At 36.9% G+C, this 23,895-nt stretch overlaps 1 protein-coding gene across 3 annotated transcripts in view; it reads right to left on the bottom strand.

Annotated features, from left to right (window-relative positions):
- Positions 1 to 1,246: 1,246 nt before the first annotated feature.
- Positions 1,247 to 23,895, bottom strand: part of ANAPC10 (anaphase promoting complex subunit 10) — a 76,904-nt gene continuing 54,255 nt past the window's right edge. Inside the window, exons 5-6 of one of the 3 annotated variants that reach the window (XM_029235285.1) lie at positions 4,105 to 4,279; positions 1,247 to 2,055 (exon numbers count right to left, since the gene is read on the bottom strand). In XM_029235285.1, coding sequence (XP_029091118.1) covers positions 2,027 to 2,055; positions 4,105 to 4,279 — 204 coding nt within the window. In that variant the 3' untranslated portion in view covers positions 1,247 to 2,026. Of the gene's footprint in view, positions 2,056 to 3,849; positions 4,280 to 12,478; positions 12,607 to 23,895 lie in introns of those variants that run through there. The other 2 variants (XR_003795594.1, XM_029235284.1) reach the window with 2 other exon arrangements.

Below are 23,895 nucleotides of genomic sequence, written 5' to 3' on the forward strand. Positions count from 1 at the left end.
ACATATCAAATATTTGTATTATAAAATTTTATACTCATAAAAATTTATACTGTAGTGTATTAATGTGTACTAAACTAGTAGTCATAATGGCTAAAAGAACAGAAGGCATGGTGTCTAAAATTACTTTTCAAGATTGGTCTGTGTTTTAATTGTTGGAATCTTTCAAACGAGAGCAAAAGTACAAAACATCACTGGATTCCTAACATACAAATCATCTGTTTCAAATTAATTGTTGTTATTCACGTAAAAACAATGATAGTTTGGATTCAAGAATAGGCTTAAAAAGTGAATAACTAGCTGATATTACAAATAGTCTTTCTTTCTACAGTTCCACCTCCTCCACAATGCCTTCTTTTAGCTTCACCTCTAACTTCTGAATAGGAAGTTAACTCTCTCTTTTCCATCCACCAGTTAGAGATCCTACCAGTCTAATTTCTGATCTGGTTATCGGAGACCTATTATTTCCCCTAGTAGACTATAAGCAACTGGAAAGCAAAGTCTGCATCAGATTTACTTTGGTTTCCTTATTATGTCTAATTCAACATTCAATATCTATTAGTCTTTTTAGAGCTGGGTATTTATTAGCCTTCAGTGAACTGCTGTCTTTTAAAATTCCACAGTTTTATACAAAGAGTTCCTTGTGACAGTATTTCCACAGGTAATAAGCTGATTTTTAAAGTGTCTAATACTTCAATTACATGTATAATTTAAATATTTAAATCTCATAACTGCAGTTCAATCAATACTCAAAAAGTATACTGATTACGGATGAATCCGTGAATTTGCTGTCATTGTTTTATTAACTGTTAAGATGGCTTTTCAATGTTAGTTTTTTATTCTCAGATCCTATACAGTAAGAAATATAACTGTCAAATCTAGCCTCTTTGGGTGATTCCTATGTGAAACAGGTAGAATAAGCTATTTTTAAATCAGCTTTATTAAGGTATGATTGACATGCAATAAACTGCACATACGTATGATTTGATAAATTTTGGCTTATGTATATAGCTGTGAAACCAGTACCACTGTCAGGAAAATGAACATTTCTGTCATCCCCCCAAATAATTCATGGCTTCTTGCTTCTGTCTGCTCCCCATCCTGTGCAACCACTAATATGCTTTCTATCACTTGATGAGTTTGTACTTTCTAGAATTAAAAAAAAAAAAAGAATCATACACTATATACTCTTTTTTGTGGTTTCTTTCAGCATAATTATTTTGTAAATGTATCCATGTTGTCGCATGTATTAACTGTTCATTTATTTTTATCGCTGAGTAGTATCCTATTATATGGATTTACCACAATTTGTTTATACCTTCTCCTATTGATCAACATTTGCATTGTTTCCAATTTTTAGGTACTACAAATAAAGCTGCTATGAACATTCATGTGCAAGTCTTTGTACGGACATACGCTTTCTTTTCTCTTGGGTAAATACCCATACACAGGTATATGTTTAACTTTTTAAGAAATTACCAAAATGTTTTCCAAAAGTGGTTATACACTAATTACCTCCTCATCAGTAGTCTGACAAGAGGTCCATTTCCTCCATATCTTTGCTAACACGTGCAATTGTCTTTTTTTTCTTTTTAACATCTTTATTGGAGTATAATTGTTTTACAATGTTGTGTTAGTTGCTGCTGTATAACAAAGTGAATCAGCTGTACATAATATCCCCATTTCTCCCCTCTCTTGCATCTCCCTTCCACCCTGCCTATCCCACCCCTCTAGGGGGACACAAAGCACCAAGCTGATCTCCCTGTGCTAGGCAGCTGCTTCCCACTAGCTATCTATTTTACATTTGGTAGTGTATATACGTCCATGCCACTCTCTCACTTCGTCCCAGCTTCCCCTTCCCCCTCCTCGTTGTCATTTTAACCACAGTCATTCTAGTGGCTGTGAAATGGTATCTCATTATGATTTTAATTTGCATTTCACTAACATCCAATGAAGTTGAGCATCTTTTCATACGCTTATTTGTCAATCATATGTCTTCTTTGATGAAATGATTGTTTAAATCTTTTGCTCACTTTAATGGGATTGTTTGTCTTCTTCCTGTTAAGTGATAAGAAGAGTTCTTTATATATTCTAGATACAAATCTTTTGTTGGCTATATAATTTGCTCTTTCAAAAGAGAAACGAAACTGCTTCAGATAATTATGCATTGTTAATGTAATACATGGTCTATCAGAACTTCAGATAATCCTTAAAATAAGGGGACGCATTACCTCCACAATCCTGGGCTACCAAGTTTTCCCATGCCTAATGAGGTGCTCAGCTGGTTTATGAAAAACAGGGAAAGGGAGTAGAACTAGAAAACATAGTGATTTTCCCAACATTCTTCTTAATTCTTCCTAATTTTGGGAGTTTTTTTCACAAACTATTAATAGTAGGAAATAACAGACTGGATCAGGTAAATGATAATTAGTCCTCCTCCTTTTTTCTTTTAAGCAAATTTTTAAAAAGCAGTTAGCAAGTAGTAACATTATTACTAATAAGACTTCCTGTACTTTTTATTAGATTTCTCTGCCTCTTAGACTCTGCCTGTTGTTTACATGAATGTTTTCCTTATCAGACTAACGCAGAACATCAATACAGTGCCAAGTATATATTGCTCTTCTTATTTTCTTGATTCTCTCCTTTTCTTTTAATTCCTATCCATCTGTTTCTTCTACCCTTCCCAGCATCTGACATCTATGCTTGGGAGTAACTCACTGATCTCAAATGAGTTTTGGTTACAGACTTTTTGGTGATCATACAGTCACTTACCATGCTTCTTACTTTAAAGACAACAGAATGAAAATGACAAACTCTTTGTGGAACTCATAGAAAAAAGAGCTGAGATTCTGCTGAGTGAAAAAAATGAAACCTTCATTTTTTATAGCATCCATGTAAATTAGTACTCTGCCAGAATAAATCAAACACATAAGTATTTCCTAAACTTTGCTAATTTAAGACTTCCGTCTACCCAGTAATGCAAGAACCTCTGAGGAATCTTTCCCAAACAAGAGCCAATATATGGTGGGAATTCCCTGGCAGTCCAGTGGTTAGGACTCCATGCTCTCACTGCCAAGGGCTCGGGTTCGATCCCTAGTCGGAGAAGTAAGATTCCCACAAGCCATACGGCACAACCACAAAAAGAAAAAAAAAAGAGCCAATATGGAGAAGTTCTGTCTCCCCCAAAGTAAGGATATGGGGTAGCCGGTGGTGCCGGGGGAGATATACAGAATCAAATCGACTCATGTTAAACCATGGAAAGAAACCTCATTTAAGGGACTTTAAAATATTTTTATATGTAAAGAACAATTTCATATATTTTTAAAATTTTCGTGAGCTACATTATCCCTTAGGGAATGCTTCAGTGTCAGACACAAATTTGAAACTAACTATTCTATAAACAGCATTAGAATTAGAATAAACAGCAGATTATATTGGCAATTGCTGACATAATATCAGGATATAGACAACTCTAGGGTTAAAAGTATTTCATGGGAGTACAATAATTATGACACAATTAATTACATTCCCCAAATCAGAATGGTTCTCATCACACACTGAATGCTAAGCTTATTATGACACAGTTTTTAAAAGGACCTAGTATGAATAGAAGAAGCTTCCTCTGGATAGAAAAAAATAATAATTCTGGCCTATTAAAGATATTATCTATTGGTAAAACATAGTTTTGTTCCCAAACACGCAGTAAATCATTACTGTAATGCATGATCACTATATGAAATAATTACCTAGTTAGTAAAAAATTGTGTGTACCTTAAAAATTTTCAGTTCAACTGGTTTTCTTTTGATATAAGGAAAAATTTAATGATTGGCTCAAATTCATTTTAATAATTATAAAATATGTGAGCTTTATTATATGTTAAAGAAAATAAACATAGTATGACCCAAAAGTTATTTATTAAAGTTACAATAAAATACTTTTCAATGCATAAAAAATTGCAAAATAATTGATCCATTTTTCAATAAAGATACCAGATTTAATCTTTACTGACAAGATAAAGATATGTTTAATGACTTTTGTTCTATTTCAAGGTCACCTTATGGAGCGATACATCATGAAATCAATAGTTGTACATCTAGGAAATTTACCAATGGAGCTCTCTTCCACGGGTGTGTATATTTTAATTTGTCTCATGTGGGTATCTCTTCCATTCTGATGATTGGCTAGAACAGCAATCTGTATCATGAATGTGCGAGTTGGCTTCTTATGATTATCAGTTAAAGGAACGTGAATCCAGCCACTTGGTTCCACCAATTCAAGTTGCTGCCAAGAAAATAAAAGTCAGATTATGTTTTCACCCAATGAATATAATTTATTATAATGAATGTATTCTAAAGTTGACTTATAATTAACATTTTTCTCACGGACAGCATGACAATATAATAAACATTATCAGTTATTGGGCACTTTTACCATGGTCCATTTTTACAGTTGCTAAGCACTTTACATGTACCATTCTTGTAGACAAAATAAAAATAGAATTATTTGCAATCTTAGTATTTGTAGAAACGTGTATATGATTTAGACATGTATAAATGTATAGGGCCAATGAAAAACCATGCTGATACAAGTAAGAAAAGACTCTAAATGCTTAGAACATAATGCTTCTGGTGTATTTTATTTCAAGAACCATGCCTAATATATCCAAACTCACATAACAATAAATCAGATTCTATATAAACTACAAGAATATTAACAAAAGAAAATCAGTCATTGCACAAGTATCAGACAAAGCTTTTTTTCTTGGAAAATAGTAAGTGATTCATCTATCTGAATGACAATCTAAACCTAAAATCTAGGTTTTAATGTTTTTCAAAAAGAAATGCCAGATAAACTTTAAAAAAATTTTCATTTTATTGGGACTTCCCTGGTGGCGCAGCGGTTAAGAATCTGCCTGCCAATGCAGGGGACATGGGTTCGAGCCCTGGTCCGGGAAGATCACATATGCCGCGGAGCAACTAAGCCCGTGCGCCACAACTACTGAGCCTGCACTCTAGAGCCCGCGAGCCACAACTACTGAGCCCACATGCCACAACTACTGAAGCCCACGCGCCTAGAGCCCGCACTCCGCAACAAGAGAAGCCACCGCAATGAGAAACCTGCACACCGCAACAAAGAGTAAGCCCCTGCTTGCTGCAGCTAGAGAAAGCCTGTGTGCAGCAACGTAGACCCAACGAAGCCAAAAATTAATTAATTAATTAAAAAAAATTTTTTTCATTTTATTTTAACCAAGAGTCCAAACTATCCTTCCTTAACAAGGGAAGAAAAATTATAAGTAAAAAAATAAACCTAAATTTCTAAAATTTTTCCTAAAGTTATTAAATAGTTTTTAAAAGATAAGTATTGATTTTTAAATTGTCCTAAATATTGGACACAGCTGAAAAATATGCATTACAGAAAATACAGGTTTATCTTATCAACCCAGCCCAATGGCAATGAATATCAAAGAAACTAAATCCGGATTCCATGAGTTACTCTAGAAAAACAAGAGACAGAGAAATGGAATACTAAAAAAGGTAGTTATTTTTAAGAAGGAATAATTTCCTCCTTTTAATTACAAAATATAAGAATAAATGAATCTTTACCCTTTATGGTAATGTCAGTCAGTGGCTTTTTATAAACTTCTATTAGCACTAACTTGAAATAATTGAGTCAGAGACTAGATATATCTGGTTTCTATCACTAACCTTTTAATCATTCAGGCAATAAATAGTTACTGAGTACTTAAAATGTTCAAGGTATTATTGTAAGTATAGTTAGGCATACAAAACATAAATTAGGCCTGATTCACACCTAAAGAGTGCTTAGAGGCAGACAAACAGCCTCTGGTTTCATTCAGCTTCTTCATGTGTAAAGTAAAGGGATTGGATAAGTTTTCATCCAATGTCCTTTTCAGCTCTGACATTCAATGATTCTAAACAAAATAAGAAAGATGTGGTAGGCAGAATAATAGGCCCCCAGAGATGTCCATGTTCCTCCCCAAATCCCCTGAATACATTAACTTACAATGGCAAAGGGACTTTGCAGATGTGATTAAGTTAAAGATTTGGGGATGGGAAGCTTATCCTGGATTACCTGGGTGGGCCCAATGTAATCACAGGGTCATTATAAGAGAGACAGTAAAGGAGACGTGATGATGGAAGCAAAGGCTGAGTGATGCAACCACAAGCCAAGGGATGTGGGCATCCTCTAAAAGCTGGAAAAAGCAAGAAGCGTTCTCCCTTAGGAGCTCCTAAAAAGAATGCACCCTGGGGGCTTCCCTGGTGGCGCAGTGGTTGAGAGTCTGCCTGCCGATGCAGGGGACACGGGTTCGTGCCCCGGTCGGGGAAGATCCCACATGCCGCGGAGCGGCTGGGCCCGTGAGCCATGGCCGCTGAGCCTGCGCGTCCGGAGCCTGTTGCTCTGCAATGGGAGAGGCCACAACAGTGAGGGGCCCACATATCGGAAAAAAAAAAAAAAAAAAAAAAAAAGAATGCACCTTGCTGACACCTTGATTTTCGTCCATTGGACCCATTTTGGACTTCTGACTTTTAGAATTGTAAGATAATAATTGTGTGTTGTTTTCAGCCACTAAGTGTACGGTAATGTTTTGTAGCAACAACGGGAAACTATTATAATAGATACACACAGGAGTTCAGAGAAGGGGGAAAGCAGCTCTGGTTGGGATAATCTATTCTCTAGGTAAATGTACAATAATGAATCTCAGTAATGACCAAAAAGTAAAACTAAAATTCTACTCAACTCCTTACTAATAGAATGTTTTTGACAAATTCAACCACTATTTCTGATAGACTCAATGTTATTTTCAGAGTATTTTTTAAGTGCTTCACTGTACTGGAAGTTATACTAAGATTTTACAGCATATGATTTGGGGCACGATATGTACGGAATTGTAAATGTAGTAAATTATTCAATAAATACTATCAGTAAACTAGTTCTTCAGAACATAAAAAGTTTACTGATCTCAGTCACTAAATGTATATTACAAAGTATGTGTAGCTGTTAACATCTCTCAAATGGCTTCACAATCAACTACATTGCCCAAAAGTCATAAACACCAACTTATGTGTCTACTTCAGTTCTATTGTGCCCTGTTTAAAATTCTCAGTCAACTCTAAAAAGTTATTATTCTCATACTGCCATATTTTAACTTATTTCATGGATTAAAAAAAATTCAAGTACACATAGTAGATATAATTTCAATGTTTTTTTTATAACAGTTCGATTAAAAGGTTAATATATTTTAAGCAAAATTTATTTACATGATTTTTTATATTTTTAAACAGAAAATTAATGAAAGGTAAAATTTTGCCAATTTAACTTTCTTTTTTTCCCCTATATCTGATCTGGACCTCAATAAATAAAATTTTCATCACCATTAAAATGTAAATTTTTCTATATTCCTCCTTGTTCTTTCTTTTTACCATCTCCCTTTTTGGCTCTTTCCTCCATATATTCCCTCGCTTAACATTTTTTATTGGCATGTCTACTAAATACCAAAAATTCTGCTAACTATAGATGTAGGATAGGGGTTGGCAAACTTTTTCTATAAAGGACCAGACAGCAAACATTATAGGTGGTGTGGACCATGTGGTCTCAATCATGACTACTCATCTCTGCCTTTGCAAAGTGACAGTTATAGACAATATGAAAGTGAATGGGTGTGATTATGTTTGAGTAACACTTTACTTACAAAAGTAGGACACAGGCTCGATTTGGCCCACGGGCTGCAGTTGCTGATCCCTGACATAGAGAATAGTTACTGATAGAGTCTACCTTCAGAAAGGTGACATAATTTCGTAAGACAGATAAGCTGTCTCAGTCAGGGTGACACACAGGTATTTTAAGAGAGAATTCCCTAAGGAGGAATCAAGTTGCTAACTAGAGAAATGGAGAGGCCAAGGAGAATACTAAGGTATCATGGAGGGAACAAGTACCAGAAGTGCAGTTCTAAGGTTGGGGAACAAAGCAAAGAGACAAATTAAGACTGAGAAGTTCATAGAGGGATTGGAACTTAGATCTCTACGAGGAAGCTGCTGGGCTGGTGCTGGGTTTCTGGAGGAAGGGCCCTGTGGGGCTGGCATACAGACCTCAAGGAGGGGGTGCCAACTGGCTAGCAGTGCTGGTTTTTCAGATGTGTGGCTTCAGGGGGTGGTACAGTTGGCCCTCCATATCCGTGGATGCAGAACCCCTGGATACACAGGGCCCACTGAGCTGTGCCATTTTATAGATGGGACTTGAGCATCCTTGCATTTTGGTATTCATGAGGGGTCCTGGAACCAATCCCCCGCAGGTATGGAGGGACGACTGTACCGTGAGAGTCAGAGAAACTGCAAACTGGACTCAAGCCTTGCTAGAAGAAGGACCTGCTGCTGTGAAGAAACATTGCTGGGATGGTGGGAAGCAAACAGCGTTCAAACAGAAAGAAGCAAGTCCCCTTTTCCTCTTCCTGCCTTGCAATTTCCTTCTAAGGCCCCCTTTTGCCAGAGCCTAACAGATATGCAAGGACTCCAGGCACACATTCATTTATCAAATCTTTATTGAACACCTATTTTGCGCCAAACTATGTTCTAGGGACTGAAAATATAGTGGTAAACAAGACAGAGGATCACACCTGAAAAAACTACTCAGAGTAGTACAAACAGATACAACTTAAACATGACAATAAGACTTGAAGAAAGAGGATATAATAAAAATCCTAGCAGTGAGGAAGAAACCAAAAACCAACCAAACAAACAAAAAACCACACACACAGTTAACCAAAAACAATAAATTAATTTTTATAAAATAAAATGTAAATGCCAACAATAATTCCTCAAGGAGAATGCTAATGATAATAACAGTAAACTCTTATATAGCACATATTATGTGCCAGGTACTACTCTAAGAGCCCTAAGTAAATGAATCTATTTAATCCCAGCAATGAGGCAGGTAATATTATTATCCTGATGTGACAAATGCAACTGAGACACAGAAAGTTTAAATAACTTCACCAAGGTCACACAGCTGGCAAGTGGCAGAGGTGTGATTAAAACAAGCAGTGAGATTCGAGTCTATGCTTTTAAACACTAATGTAATGTTTACATAATGTAAAGATAATTTAGTAATAATAATTTTGTCCAAAATCCTATATTATACCAAAAAAATAAAATAAAAGAAATATGGGCAAGAGAAAATTGGCCACTAATCTCTTCACCACAACACAGTTCCCTTTATGTCATATACGTAACTACACATATAACATAAAAAGAACTACAAAAGGGAACAATAAGAGAATTAAAAGTAGGGTGCTGATTTCAAAATCTAGAGATTTCCTCTACAGAGAGGGAAAAAAGGAAATAATATTATATAAGGACATGGCAGGATGATATATAGACAGCATAAAATATGATGAAAGATGCATGTACCAAACACCACCTTAAAAAAGCTCAGATTCTCTTGAAGATATTATGCTAGTGAAATAAGCCAGTGGCAAAAGAACAAATACTGTATGATTCCACTCAGATGAGGTACCTAGAGGAAACAAATTCATAGGGACAGAAAGTAGAACGGCAGCTGCCAAAGGCTGGGGGAGGAGGAAATGGGGAGTTAGTGTTTAATGGATATGGAGTTTCAGTTTGAGAAGATAAAAAAGTTCTGGAGGTGGATGGTGGTGACACCTGCACAACATTGTGAATATGCTAAATATCACAGAATTATACACTTTAAAATGATTAAAAACAGTAAATTTTATGTATATTTACCACGATAAAAAATGCACACACATAAAAACTCAGGTTCTTTCTTAGAGTCAAAAAAACCCCCAAATCATGTGGAGACACTGGAACCTTAAAGCACTGCTGGTAGAAATGTATAGTGGTTCAGCCGCTTTAGAAAACTGTCTTGCAGTTCCTCAAATGATTAAATGCAGTTACCATATGATCCAGCAATTCCACCCTTAGGTTTACATCCAAGAAATGAAAACATATGTCCACACAAAAATGTGTACACAGATGTTTGTAACAGCATTATTCATAATAGCCCAAAGATGGAAACAACCCAAATGTCTAGCAACTGATAAATGGATAAACAAATTGGGGTATATGCATACAATACAAATACTATTGTATTTGGCAATAAAAAGAAATGAAGCACTGATGTATGTAGAACATTGATAAACCCTGAAAATAAGTGAAATAAGCCAGTCATAAAGGACCACATTGTATATGATTCTATTATATGAATGTACAAAGTAGGTAAATCCATAGAGACAGAAAGTGGATTGGTAGTTGCTTAGGGCTCAGTCCTGGGGGGCAGGATGGGAAGTGACTACTAATCAGTACAGGGTTTCTTTTGGGGGGTGATAAAAATGTATACATCTTAAATCAGTGAATTGTACGGTATGTGAATTATATCTCATTAAAGCTGTTACTTAAAAAACCCCTCAAAATCTAAGTAACTACATATTATCTTAAAAAGACAAACCTGTGTGTTAACGCAGTGATTAAGAAATATTCTAAATACAAGCAGATGGTAAAAATACATTTGACAGATGAAACCAAAAAGAAAGCAGAGATAGAAATATTAATTAAGTTTTTCTGGAAAAAAAGGGTGGGGTAGGAAGAGTTAAAATGTGAAAAAGAAAAATGGGGATGAGGAATAGGGCTGATAATTCCAGATACTAACATCTATTATAAAGCTGTATTAAATAAATGGTGTGGTACTGCATTTCACATTGCAGGTGTATCAGAATGCATTTGGCTGCAAGTAACATAAAATCTAACTCAATGAGGCTTAAATGATGAGGACATTTATTACCTCACACAGTTCAAATACCTGAGTTAACACAGTCACAGGAGAGGTTAATTCAGAAGCTCAAAAATGCTATCTAGGACCAAGGTGCTATCTTCCTTTTGTTCTTCCAGTGTGGGTGAGCTAGCATTGTCCCAAACTTAATTTCTCCTAGACTTCTTCTCCAGAGGAAGAAATCAAGTACTGTTCCTCTCTTGGTTCCCTTCTTTAAGAACAAGCACATCTTCCCTGAAGCTCTTATTGAATATCCATCCCTAAGTCAATCAGGAGAGGAGTGGAATCACTATGATTGGTTTGGCTCAATTAGGATTCACTTCCAAGGGCTGGGGAAGGTAGCAGCACATGGCTACTTTCTGCAGGGTAGGGAGCTGAATAAAATTGGAGTTCTAACAGGAGAAGGTTAGGGAGAATGGATATTGAGTAGAAAACTAACATGTACAGTGAAGAAAGGATGGATTGATCAAAATACAGCACTGTAGGGCTTCCCTGGTGGCGCAGTGGTTGAGAGTCTGCCTGCCGATGCGGGGGACATGGGTTCGTGCCCCAATCCGGGAGGATCTCACATGCCGCGGAGCGGCTAGGCCCGTGAGCCATGGCCGCTGAGCCTGCGTGTCCGGAGCCTATGCTCTGCGACGGGAGAGGCCACAACAGTGAGAGGCCCGTGTGCCGCAAAAAAAAAAAAAAAAAAAAAAAAAAAAAATACAGCACTGTAACACTGGTTGATTAAATGAAAAGTTTAGATATTAACTTTATACCAAACACAAAAGTAAATTCTTAAATATTTAATTTTAATACTATATAAATTAATAATCACAACAACAAACCTACAGGAGCATTAGAAAAAATATACAGGAACATGTTTATAATCTTTTGGTAGGGTTCACCTTTCAAAGCAATTCAAAAACCCAAATATGATGGAAAAAAAAAAACAGACGACTACATGAACATCAAAAATATCTACAAGACTAAAAGAAAATAAAAATATAAATAGCAAAGTGAGAAAAAACACTTGTAAATTTCACAATGAAGAACTAATATCAGTAATAATATAAGAAAAAAAGAAATGCAATGGACCAACAGACACAAGGAAATTGTTCAATCTCACTACTAATTAAATAGATACTATATCTATCTATCTATATCTATATCTCTCTATATTATAAAATGTCTATCAGATTAGCAAAGATTAAAGTAATTACAAACACTAAGTATTGGTGAGGGTGAGGGGAATGTATACTCTCATAGACTGATTTGGAAATTAAATAGGTATAATAATCTTTTTGAAAAGTAGTTTGGCAACGCCACTTCTGAAACTACAGGGAAATACTTAAGACAGGGCACAGAGATGCTAGGTATAATAATATTCCTTGGAAACAAGTTAAGTAGCCACCAGTAGAAGGGTGGTTGTGGTGACCAGCCCCTAGGGTGATCACTGGTAATTCACGGCCTTGCGTAGTCCCCTCCTACAGTGAATCAGGGCTGACTTTGTACAACAAATAGAATATGTCAGAAGTGACCATCTGCAGATAGGTCACAACGGGCACTGCAGCTTCTGCCTGCATCTGTTGGATCATTCTTTCTGCGGGAAGCCAGCTCCCATGACAAGAAGAAACCCCATAGAGAGGCCCATGTAGAAAGAAACCAAGGCCTCAGCCAGCGATTAGCACCAACCTGCCAGCCATATGAGTGAACCGCTTTAGAAGTGGATCCTCCAGTCCCAGTCAGCCTAGCTGACATACGACTGCAACTGCATGAAAGACTCCAAGAGAGAAATGCCCAGCCAAGCTCTTTCCAAATTCCTGAACAGAAACCATGCGATTATAAGTGATTACTATTGTTTAACACCACTAAGTTTTAGTGTGATTTGTTATGCAGCAATAGTAAAACAGTGACTAATTATGGTACATCCATACCCTGGAATACCTGATAGCAATTCAAAATGATGTATCTCTTCATATGTTTGCAGTTATTTGCAGCTACCTCTGGTTAGTTTTAAAGAGCAAAGTACTAAATAACATGTAGTGCATGATCTTATATATATGATTTTTTGTATGGATACAAAAATCTGAAAGGATATTCACCAAAAAATAAATAGGAAATATCTATAATGGTGAGAATATGGATCATTCTCATTTTATTAAGTTTATGTCTTATCTATGCCTTTCTCAATAAACATATTTACCTGATTAAAAAATCTGTTTGTAATTTGGTGTGGTTGGGAGAGGAACTCAAAAGAGGAATAGTTTCAGAAAGTTTCAGCACATGATTTTAACATGCCATTGACTGTATTCCATTGCTCCAGTAACAGAATCCTCCTTCTTGGTGATTTCAATATCCACAGAGATGATCCATTTAATGATTCAGATTCTCCTCTTCAGCTTCTTCATTTCCAATAATTTTTATCTTCACTCCACTTCAGTTATCCCTCCCCCACCATCATGCTCTATATTGGATTACGGGCAGCAGCTGTAAGATCGCTGACATCTTGACTTCAAGCATCCCCATCTCTATAGCCCAAGTCACCAGCTTTCTCAAGTGACGCCACTGCCATAACATCAACCCTAGCCAAACAGCTAGACTACTGATTCCATCTACTTTTTCACTGTTCGTTAACCCATTCGATGTCTTCAGTTCCCATTTTTCCTCAATGATACCCCACAATTCATTATGATAATCAATCCCTTTATATACTGAAATCCAATTTCCTCTCTTACTGTTTCATACTTTTCTGAGGGAGAACACAACAATCCTGGTTAAACCTAACTCTCTTCCTGTTCAATGCCTATTGGAGAAAAATAATCAACATGCTGACTGGTTCTCACTTTAAATTTAAGACAAGTATATATGCAAGTATATATGTAGCACCATGCAAAACTCTTACTATATTCCTTTAGAAAATATGCTTTCACTGTCTCTGGAATAGCTGTTTCTGAGCTTCCCCTCAAATCCTAACACCTGCTCTAATCTTCTCTCTCTGAGCTGATATCTGATTTCACTAAGAAAATAGAAGCAATTAGAGAAAAAAATTACCATCTTCCCACCAGCTGTTATACTGTAGTTGAACTGTCCCTGCATCTTTGTGAGAATGGTTCCTCCATTTGCTCAATAGATCCCACCTTTTCTTTCCCAGCCAAAGACTCTGCTCCCACCGTAGTCACTACCTCTCCAAATCATTTTCTCTTGTCTCCTGGATCACTGTCATCAGCATTACAAACATGCCGTATCTGTCATCTTAAACATTAAAAGTAAAACCCTTTCTTGATCCTATGTCCTCTTCCACATACTGCCCCAATTCTATTTCTTTTCACAGCAAAACTCCTTTAAAAGTTAAAAATTTTTTTCACCTCCTAGTTATCTTTATCCCACTTCAATCTAAATTTTGTCCACACACTGAATCCAATCTTGTCAAAGTCACCAGTGACCCCCCGCCACCTTGCCAAATCAGTTCTCTCTCAGAAGAATTCTTTGATAGCCTAGACTCTTGACTCACAGAAACTGTGAGATAATAAATACGTGTTGTGTTAAGCCACTAGGTTTGTGGTAATTTTCTTACATAGAAAACATTAGTTTTTTTATTTGCAAGGGTAGCAAATAAATAATAAATATTGAAAATTTTATATAAGACTGGTGAAAATTCTGCATAAAAAACACTGCTTTACAGGTGTTTATAACTAACCCAAACAGCTATAATAAGCTGAGCCAATTCTTAGTGTTAGTTTGAAATAAATATTTCTTCAACATTTCATTTCACTTCATTTCATTACTTGACCATGATCTTGTTTGGTAATTTAATTACTTACTTATAAAACGTGTGTTTTAGGGGCAGCCTACATAGTAGGTATTCCACCTAGTGGCAGGACAAGCCATGTGATGGCCCACAACATCAGCACTGCTGCCAGCCCAAAGCCCACCAAGTCACTTCGGAATAGGAGCTACTACCTTTCCTCAACATTCCTTCCTTGCTATCTGCTGCTATCAGTGAAAACTGTATATAAATACAATCCATTAGAGTTTCTCTATGAAGCGATCTCTCCGCCTGGCTCCAGGATCTTCTGCTCCCTATCAGCAACCTCTAAGTCACAACTCTACTCTGGCTTTGATTTGTTTAAGGGTATCCTCTAAGGATATATATAAGTATTAACTCCACCATAAACAAAGCTTACCTTAAAAAAAAAAAAAAAAAAAAAGAAGTCATTTGTTAATAAAAATAACATCAAGGGCTTCCCTGGTGGCGCAGTGGTTGAGAGTCTGCCTGCCGATGTAGGGGACACAGGTTCGTGCCCCAGTCCGGGAGGATCCCACGTGCCGCGGAGCGGCTGGGCCCTTGAGTCATGGCCGCTGAGCCTGCGCGTCCGGAGCCTGTGCTCCACAGCGGGAGAGGCCACAACAGTGAGGGGCCCACATATCGCAAAATAAAATAAAATAAAATAACATCAAATATTAAATACAAAGCTGTTCACATGTTCCTTCCTATTGTTAATCACATATCCCTGGAAAATAAATAGAATAAAGAACAATGACTTGAAAGTTGCTTCAAGAAAGTTGCCCTCTGCTCTCCACTCTCACTACCTTCTGCTCCTTCATTAACCATAGCTGTGACTTGATGAAATTCTATAGAACCTCAATGTGAGAACTGTTACCACAAGAAGCAGCAGATCCTGGCATTTTAACCATTCTTTCACTTAGGAAGGAACAGAACCAGTTAACAGCAATCATGACCTACTTGTAGCAAAAGAAAGTCTAAAATGATCCAAAAGAAACTTCAGAAGTTCCAAATGTGTTAAAAGTAAGGATACCACAAAGGCACCTTAACAAGAAAGACAGAATCCAACTCAAAGAGCTCACTATGGAAAGCAAGCTCTTTTACCCTAGTGAAGAAGGGACCACCTCAGAAGGTCAAAGTCAGTCACTCTATTACAGAGGGTCAAGATATTAATTCTGGACTTGTAAGTCTGAAAAAGTTTCTACGTAGAGAAATTTCCTCCAGAAAGAGTTCCTGGAGAGTTAAGCTTACATAGTTTAACTGGTCTTAAAGTTACTTGTTTAAAAAAAAAAGAGGCATAACAAAAAGACAAGACCTAGAGAGTATTCTAATCTACATGAACAATTCTGAATTACATTTGAAGTCAATGTCAATTAAAAACAATAATTTCATCAAAAGCCAAAATGGTAAAGAAATGTTAAGAAGAAATTGCAGAACATCTTTGGAGGACAACAACAAGTTAACCAGACTTAACTATCATTAAAAAGAAAAACAGGGCTTCCCTGGTGGCGCAGTGGTTGAGAGTCCGCCTGCCGGTGCAGGGGACGCGGGTTCGTGCCCCGGTCCGGGAGGATCTCACATGCTGCGGAGCGGCTGGGCCGGTGAGCCATGGCCGCTGAGCCTGCGCGTCCGGAGCCTGTGCTCCGCAATGGGAGAGGCCACGACAGTGAGAGGGCCGCGTACCGCAAAAAAAAAACCAAAAAAAAAGAAAAACAGATAAGATAAATACATGCTAGGGATGTAATGTACACCATGAAAACCATAGCTAACACTGCTGTGTGATACCTAGGAAAGTTGTTAAGAGAGTAGGTCTAAGAGTTCTCATCACAAGGAGAATCTTTTTTTCTTCTTTTCACCATCTATCAATACATGAGATGATGGATGTTAACTAAACCTATGGTGGTAATCATTTCACAATATAAGTAAATCAAACCATCATGCTGTACACCTTAAACTTATACAGTGATGGGTGCCAATTATTTCTCAATAAAACTGGAAAAAATAATAATGTCCCTTTAAGACAAAGAAAAGAAAAATAGCCAATATAAACAAATACATGCGCACATAATAAAATTATGATTTCGTTTTGTAAAAAGAGGGAGAAAAGGGCTTCCCGGGTGGCGCAGTGGTTGAGAGTCCGCCTGCTGATGCAAGGGATGCGGGTTCGTGCCCCAGGATCCCACATGCTGTGGAGCGGCTGGGCCTGTGGGCCATGGCCGCTGAGCCTGTGCTCCGCAGCGGGAGAGGCCACAGCAGTGAGAGGCCCGCGTACCACAAAAAAAAGAGGGAGAAAAGACTTATCTAAGTAATGAATAATTAAGAAATGATAGCAATAGATAAAAATATGTAGTGCAGTGCAAAGGACATAGGACCAGATGTCAAAAGAACAAGATTTGAATTTCGTGTCTACTCTTGAGTTTAAGCAAATTACTTCTCTTTGGTAAACCTTTACTTCTCCATCTATCAGGCTGAATCATATGAAATCGTCATTTTTGTAGATCATAAATAAGATTAGGATAAATTTTATTCTCATATAATTTTTATGCTTTCTTCATAAGAATGTTGTAAGGTAATAAGATAATATAAATTTCATTACTGCTAAATCCACAGGGTCCTTTTCACTTCAAATTTTCTTACCCTTTCTACATAATTTGATGCACCCTCTTTATTGAAATGTTCTCTTCTTGTGGACTCTGTGACTTCACCTTCTTCTGATATTCCTCCTACCTTTCTCATCTCTTCTTTGTCTTTCTGGAGATTCCTCTTTCTCTTCCTTAAGTGTTGCACTCCTCACAGTTCTGACCTAAAACTAGTCTCACAATACAGAGTTTAATCTATACAACTGTCCTATACGATCAAATCCAGACCCCTGACTTCAGATACCTTAAATGGCTATATGCTGACGATTCAAAATTTTATATTCTCTTTTTTAAGAGGTAACTTTTAAAGGTTCTAGAGCAAAGGATAGCATTATCTATAGAAGGCAAGGCAAGGCAAGGTAGAAAGATTCCACGATAGAAGCCACACCAGAGAGGTCTGGACTTTAAGTATATCTCTTTTAAATCCAAGAGAATGAAGTAGTTTGAAGCAGACAGTGTTCCTACTGAGGATAACTATAGGTAAAATTTTTTAAATCATCACTTTAGAGTTATCAGAGAGCTGCTAAAACAAAGAGGACTAGAGGATGCCAGGTTCTGGTGAGGAGAGAACCTCAGAGAGGTTGCTGGTCTTTCTGTACCCACTTTAACCATGGGGGCATTTGTTGATTGTAGGATGAGGTAAGATGCTGCAAATCATGGTTTTGCCCAGATAGAGGGTTGCTTCTTGAAGTCAGAGAAACATGCAGAGCTATGACTAGTGGTCTTTCAGAAAAGATGTAATTAGAGACTTCAAGAGCTTTAAGCACATGGCCTATTTTCCCCTCAAAATATTTGCCACATTGTGAAGTTGTCTGGAATGGGAGGCTGAAGGGATAATCAAGGGGTCTCTCAGAAGAGCGGAGTTTCTGGCAATCTCTCAGGGGTGAGGAAACAAGTCTGAGAGTCTAGAATTTGCCCAGTGAACACACCAGGCCCCTAAATGACAGCCTTGAGTGGCCATGACATAGGGGTATTACAGAACAGAAGCAGATGGAACCTTACCAAAGCTGCAGTACAGCCGCAAGTCAACTCAACTTGAAGGCTGAGAGGAGTAAAGCTTCTCAGCCCATCCACCTAGCTCTGGAAAATCGAACTCTCTAGAAAAAGAAAACAGCATCTAGAGTGGCACTGTCCTATAGAAAAAGTGTGTGGGTCACAAATGTGAGGCATATATGTAGTTTAAAATTTTCTAATAGCTACATTTTCAAATGCACAAAGAGCACAAATTAATTTTATATTTAGAGTATCCAGAATATCACTTCAACATGTGATCAATATAAAAAGTTACTGAGCTACTTTACAGCCTTTTTTTGTTGTTGTACCAAGTCTCCAAAATCCAGCATTTTACACTTATACCACATCTCAATTAAGATTAGCCAAAAGCCACATGCAGCTAGTGGATACTCTACTGAACAGCACAGATCTAGAGTCTAGTCTAGCAATCAATCAAAAATTACTATTATTAACAGAGTTAAGAAATAAGAGGGAGGGCTTCCCTGGTGGCGCAGTGGTTGGGAGTCCGCCTGCCGATGCAGGGGACACGGGTTCGTGCCACGGTCTGGGAAGATCCCACATGCCGCGGAGCGGCTCGGCCCGTGAGCCATGGCCGCTGAGCCTGCGCGTCCGGAGCCTGTGCTCCACAACAGGAGAGGCCACAGCAGTGAGAGGCCCGCGTACCGCAAAAAAAAAAAAAAAAAAAGAAATAAGAGGGAAAGACGAATAAATGAAATAATTTCATCTGAGAATTGGAATATACTTTTAAAATGGAAATGGTAGAGCTGAAAATATCTGCAATTAGAAATTTGTCAGATTGAACAGATCATATATATCAGAAGACAGAGTCAACAAATTCCTTGAAAAATACAATTTATCAAGGCTAACGAAAAGGAGAAATAGAAAATCTGAATAGAACTATATCTATTAAGGAAACTGCCTCATAATTTAAAATCCATCACAAAACTCCAGGTCCAGATGGCATTACCATTCAATTCTTCCAAATATTTAAAGAAATGATATCAATTCTGCACAAATGCTTAGAGAATAGAAAAGGGAGAGACATTTTAAAAATGTTTTTTATGAGGCCAGAATACTTTGTTTCCAATAGTTGGAAAGTATAAGAAAGAAAAATTACAGACTAATCTCTCTCATGAAACACAAATGAAAAAAATCTAGAACAAATTACTAGCAAATCAAATCAAACCAGGTGGAGTTTAGTCCAGGTATGCAAGGTTGGATTATCATTTAAAAATTAATCAATGTAATTGACTTTATTAATAGAAAAAAAGGAGAAAAATCATATGATCATCTTGTTAGACACAAAAGCGGCATTTGACAAATTCAATACCCATTTATGATCTTAAAACTTTTAGCAAATAGGAACAGAATGCAATCTCCCTAATATGAAAAAGAGCATCTTTCAAACAACCTATAGTACTCATTGTATACAATGGAGAAATATTGAAAACTTTCATAAAGAGATTATAAACAAAACAATCATCCGCTATGACCCCTTCTATTTAACATTGTACTGGAGGTCTTAAACAGTACAATAATTCAAGGAAAATGGAAGGGAACAGAGGGGAGAGGGGTAGAAGGAAAGAGAAGATGAACAAGGATTGGAAGGGAAGAAAAAATAACATTATTTGTAAATTATATGACTGCACATCTAGAAAATACAAAAAGAATCTATAAACTATTAGAATTAATAAGAAAGGTTAATTAGCAAGGTCACTGGATATAAGGTCAACATAAAGTTATAACTGAAACAGTGTAGGATTAGTGCAAAGACAGACTAATAGACCAATGGAACAGATTAGAGTTCAGGAACAGACCCACACATTTACAGTCATCTGATTTTTGTCAAAGATGACATTGGTGCAGTAGGGAAAGTGGGTCTCTCCAAGCAATGCTGATGAATTGGATTTCCATTTGGGGGAAAAAATAATAATCTTGACTTCACTTCTCCCCATAAACAAAAATCAGCTCCAGATGAATTTGGATTTAAATATCAAAGGTAAAATAATAAAACTTCCAAAAGAAAATAAAATATCTTTGAAACTTTGGAGTAGATAAAATTTTCTTAAACAGGACACAAAAAGCACCAACCAACAAATACTTATTAACTATCTTAGAATTAAGAACTTTTGTTCATCAAAAGATACCATTAAGAGAGTGGAAATAACAAGCCACTGACTGGGAAATGTATAGAAATGTATATATGTATAGAAAAGGACACCTATCTTGACTATTTAAAGAGCTACTACAAATCAAAGAGGTATATACCCAACAGAAATGCATACATATATTCAACAGTGTGTATACTAAAATACTCACAGGAACACTAGTTAGCCAAACCATCCAAATATATACCAACAGTCAAATGAATAAATTGAAGTATATTCACAAAACATAATATTCTATAGTAATGAAAATGAACAATCTACAACTACCCAAACATATGACTCTCACAAACATGGTGAGTAAAAGAAGCTAGACCCAAAAGAGCACATGCAAAATACGATGCCATCTCTTAAAGTGAAAAATTGAAAAATAAAAACAAAAACCAAACAGATTAAAAAACAAACAAACAGGTGAAAGTAATCTATATTGTTAGAAGTTAGAATAATGGTTAGCCTTGAGGGAGCATAAGGAAGCATAAAGAAGGCTTCTGGATTTTTATTTGTTGCTGATTACATAGGTGTCCTTATTTTGTGAAAATTCAGTGAGCTGTTCACTTATGATATGTCGACTTTTTGTATCCATGTAAAAGTTAAAAGTTTTAAAAAAAAGGCCCAGACCTTTCTGCTCTGTCATGCTCTGCTGTGTCTGATGTCTGCAGCAGCTGCAAGCGTCATGTTCTCATACAACAAATGTCCAAAAAGCCTTTCTCCTCTTTTAATTAAGGAGGAAAATATTTTCCAGAAGCTATCAGATTTCCCATTGGGCATTTCTGGATCACATGCCTCTGCACTAACTGAAAGGGGAGTTGGAAATGGAGTATCAGGCAATTTCTGTTTTTTACTGTGAAAAGCGGTCTCTGTGGGCAAGGAAGAGAGATGGAGGAATGTGGCACAGGTATTCAGCAATATCTGTTGCCGAGGATTATTAGTGACCTCTCAACTAGTCTTGCCATGGCCACTTCCGTCTTCCTCTAATCCAAACTCAGATTAGCAGCAGAGTCATTTGACAAAAATGTTAACTTGAAAAACCTTTCGTTAGTTTCTCATTATAGTAAAAACAAACCCATGATCCTTAACACGGTTGACAATGCCCTGTGTGATCTAGTCTCTGCTTACCTCTTCAGCCTCATGTTGAGTGGTCCTTGACCTACGTTTTAGCCATATAACCTGCAGTAAGGCAAAAGCAAATTTACACTGTGCACGAAACTGACTCTGAAAATATTCCAAAGATCAAGAGATGGCAAAGAGACACTAATTGGATGTCATTTAAAATGGGTCAAGCATCTTAGGTATGCTCTTTAGTGAATTCTTTTTATATTTGTAAATATAAGAATAATAAAAGAACTTTTGGTTTGTCACATGAGATCCTGGTCCCCCCAACTAACTTTTCTTTAAGTCTGAAGTTCAGTAACTACCTAATCTTTTACCAAGATTTTGTTTGTTTCATTTTCAGAAACCTAGCACTCATGGTTAATGAGGACAACTATTCTCAACTCTTGGCCTCCACTTTCGAATCCCTGCACTCTATCCCTTAAATGCTAACTGTAGATACCTTTTTTCAAATCTCTCTTGACACTAGAAAACACACAAGTACATAAGCACATGCAAAGTACTTTTACCCTCAAACTTTCCAAGCAATATATTAAAATGCCATCACACTACAGCTTGAATCCAGTAGTCAAATCTGTTCATCACTCAACAAACCGTACACTTACTATGTACTGGATACTGGAAACCGTGACAGGTGTAGTAAGAGAAAATGATCAATTTATTGGAAACTAATGTATTTTATATTCAGGAAATATATCTAATCATCCATCAATTCTTATGCACATACCATTTTGACAAATATAATTAACAAATGCTTTGAAAAATAGTTTAGGAAATAATGGATTCCCAAAACCCAACGAAAATGACAGCTGAAGAATCTGAAAAATGAATAAATCCACAAATGCAAAGGGAATAGGAGAGGTTAAGAAGAAGCAAGGTGCATTGTACCCTAATATCTCTGAAACTGAAAGCACCAGGTAGTTCTGAAGGTAGGGGTGCCAAGGTTAGGTTAAAAATGAACAAAGCAAACAATAAAACTAGCTGAAGTCCATATAAGGAATAGTTTGATGCCAAGATTCTCACCAGCCCCCAGTTTAAGTAGGCAGGTGACCATCCCTTCCCTACTCCTACAGAAAACTACAAGTTTATACTATCAGTACAAGTTAAAGAAGGGAGGCTCTAGATTCAGATAAAGCAAGACTAGATGGCAGCACCTTATTTTTTTTTTAAAAAAGTGAGTAAACATCTACATACTTAACAGTGAACCTCAGCTCCCTTCATCTTGCTCAGCTATAAGGATGCTGACTCCCAGGCAGATCACCCTGAAGCTCCTTCCACATCCCACCTCCTATCCCCCGCCCCATGCCTCCAAGGCCGGAGAATGAATTACTATTTTCTGGAAAAAATCATACTATAAGGAAAAGAGAAAAGCTGAAAAAGAAAAAGCCCGTAAGAAAAGAGTTACACAGTGTTGAGTCTCCACAATTTAATAAATATTTATTGAATGCCTATTTTGGGCTGGGCACACCAGGTGGTTGGAAGATATCAATAAAAATAATAAAATCTCTGCTCTCATGGAGCCGATGCTCTAGTGGGGGAAGACAGAAAAATGAACAAATATAATAAATAAGGTATTATATATTAGGTAATAAAAGTGCTATGAGGAAGAAAAAGAGCTATGGGAAAAAGATAGAGCAGGGAAAGAAGGATCAGAAGTACCAGGGGGCAGGTGTGTGCATTTTAAAGTAAGGTGGTCAGAATAGGCCTCACTGAGAAGGTGGCATGTGTGCAAAGAGGTGAGGGTACCAGCCTGACCACATTGCTGTAAGGCCTGGTAAGCATCAAACTCTATCATGAGCACAAACTACTTCCAAACTGCTAATTTGTGCCTCTCTCCTAGGCTATGAGAAAATAGCCAAGGATCTCCAGGCACGTTAAAAAAAGAAAGAAAAAGAAAACAAAAACAAAAAATGGAAATTAAACAAGCAAAAACAAAAAGGAACTCTCAAGAGAAGCAGCAAAGGGAGGACAAGAAATTTTAAAACAAAACAAAGCATTATTAACATCCTCTGCAACATAATAGAATGCATCCTTAAAACAAGAACAGAATGCTATTTTTTAAAAGACCAAGAAACAAAAACAGGTCTTAGAAATATATATATACATACATTTTTAATTATACAAAGTTAAATGAATTGCTTGGAATATGAGAAAAGAAAAGAGAAAAAAATGAGAAAATCAGTGGCTCAATGCAGGAAGTATCACAGCTAACAAATGTAAATTCAGAAACAGACAACAGAGAAAATAGAGGAAAAATATGAAGGAACATAAGAGCACCTCCCAGAACTAAAGGACAGGTGTTTCCACATTGATGGGAACCACTGCGCACTTAGTAAAATGAAGGAAACACACACACACACACACACACACACACACACACACACACACACACACACA

The sequence above is a fragment of the Monodon monoceros genome, unplaced genomic scaffold (genome assembly GCF_005190385.1).
Source record: "Monodon monoceros isolate NGI ecotype Baffin Bay Population unplaced genomic scaffold, NGI_Narwhal_1 Super_Scaffold_20, whole genome shotgun sequence".
NCBI lineage: Eukaryota > Metazoa > Chordata > Mammalia > Artiodactyla > Monodontidae > Monodon > Monodon monoceros.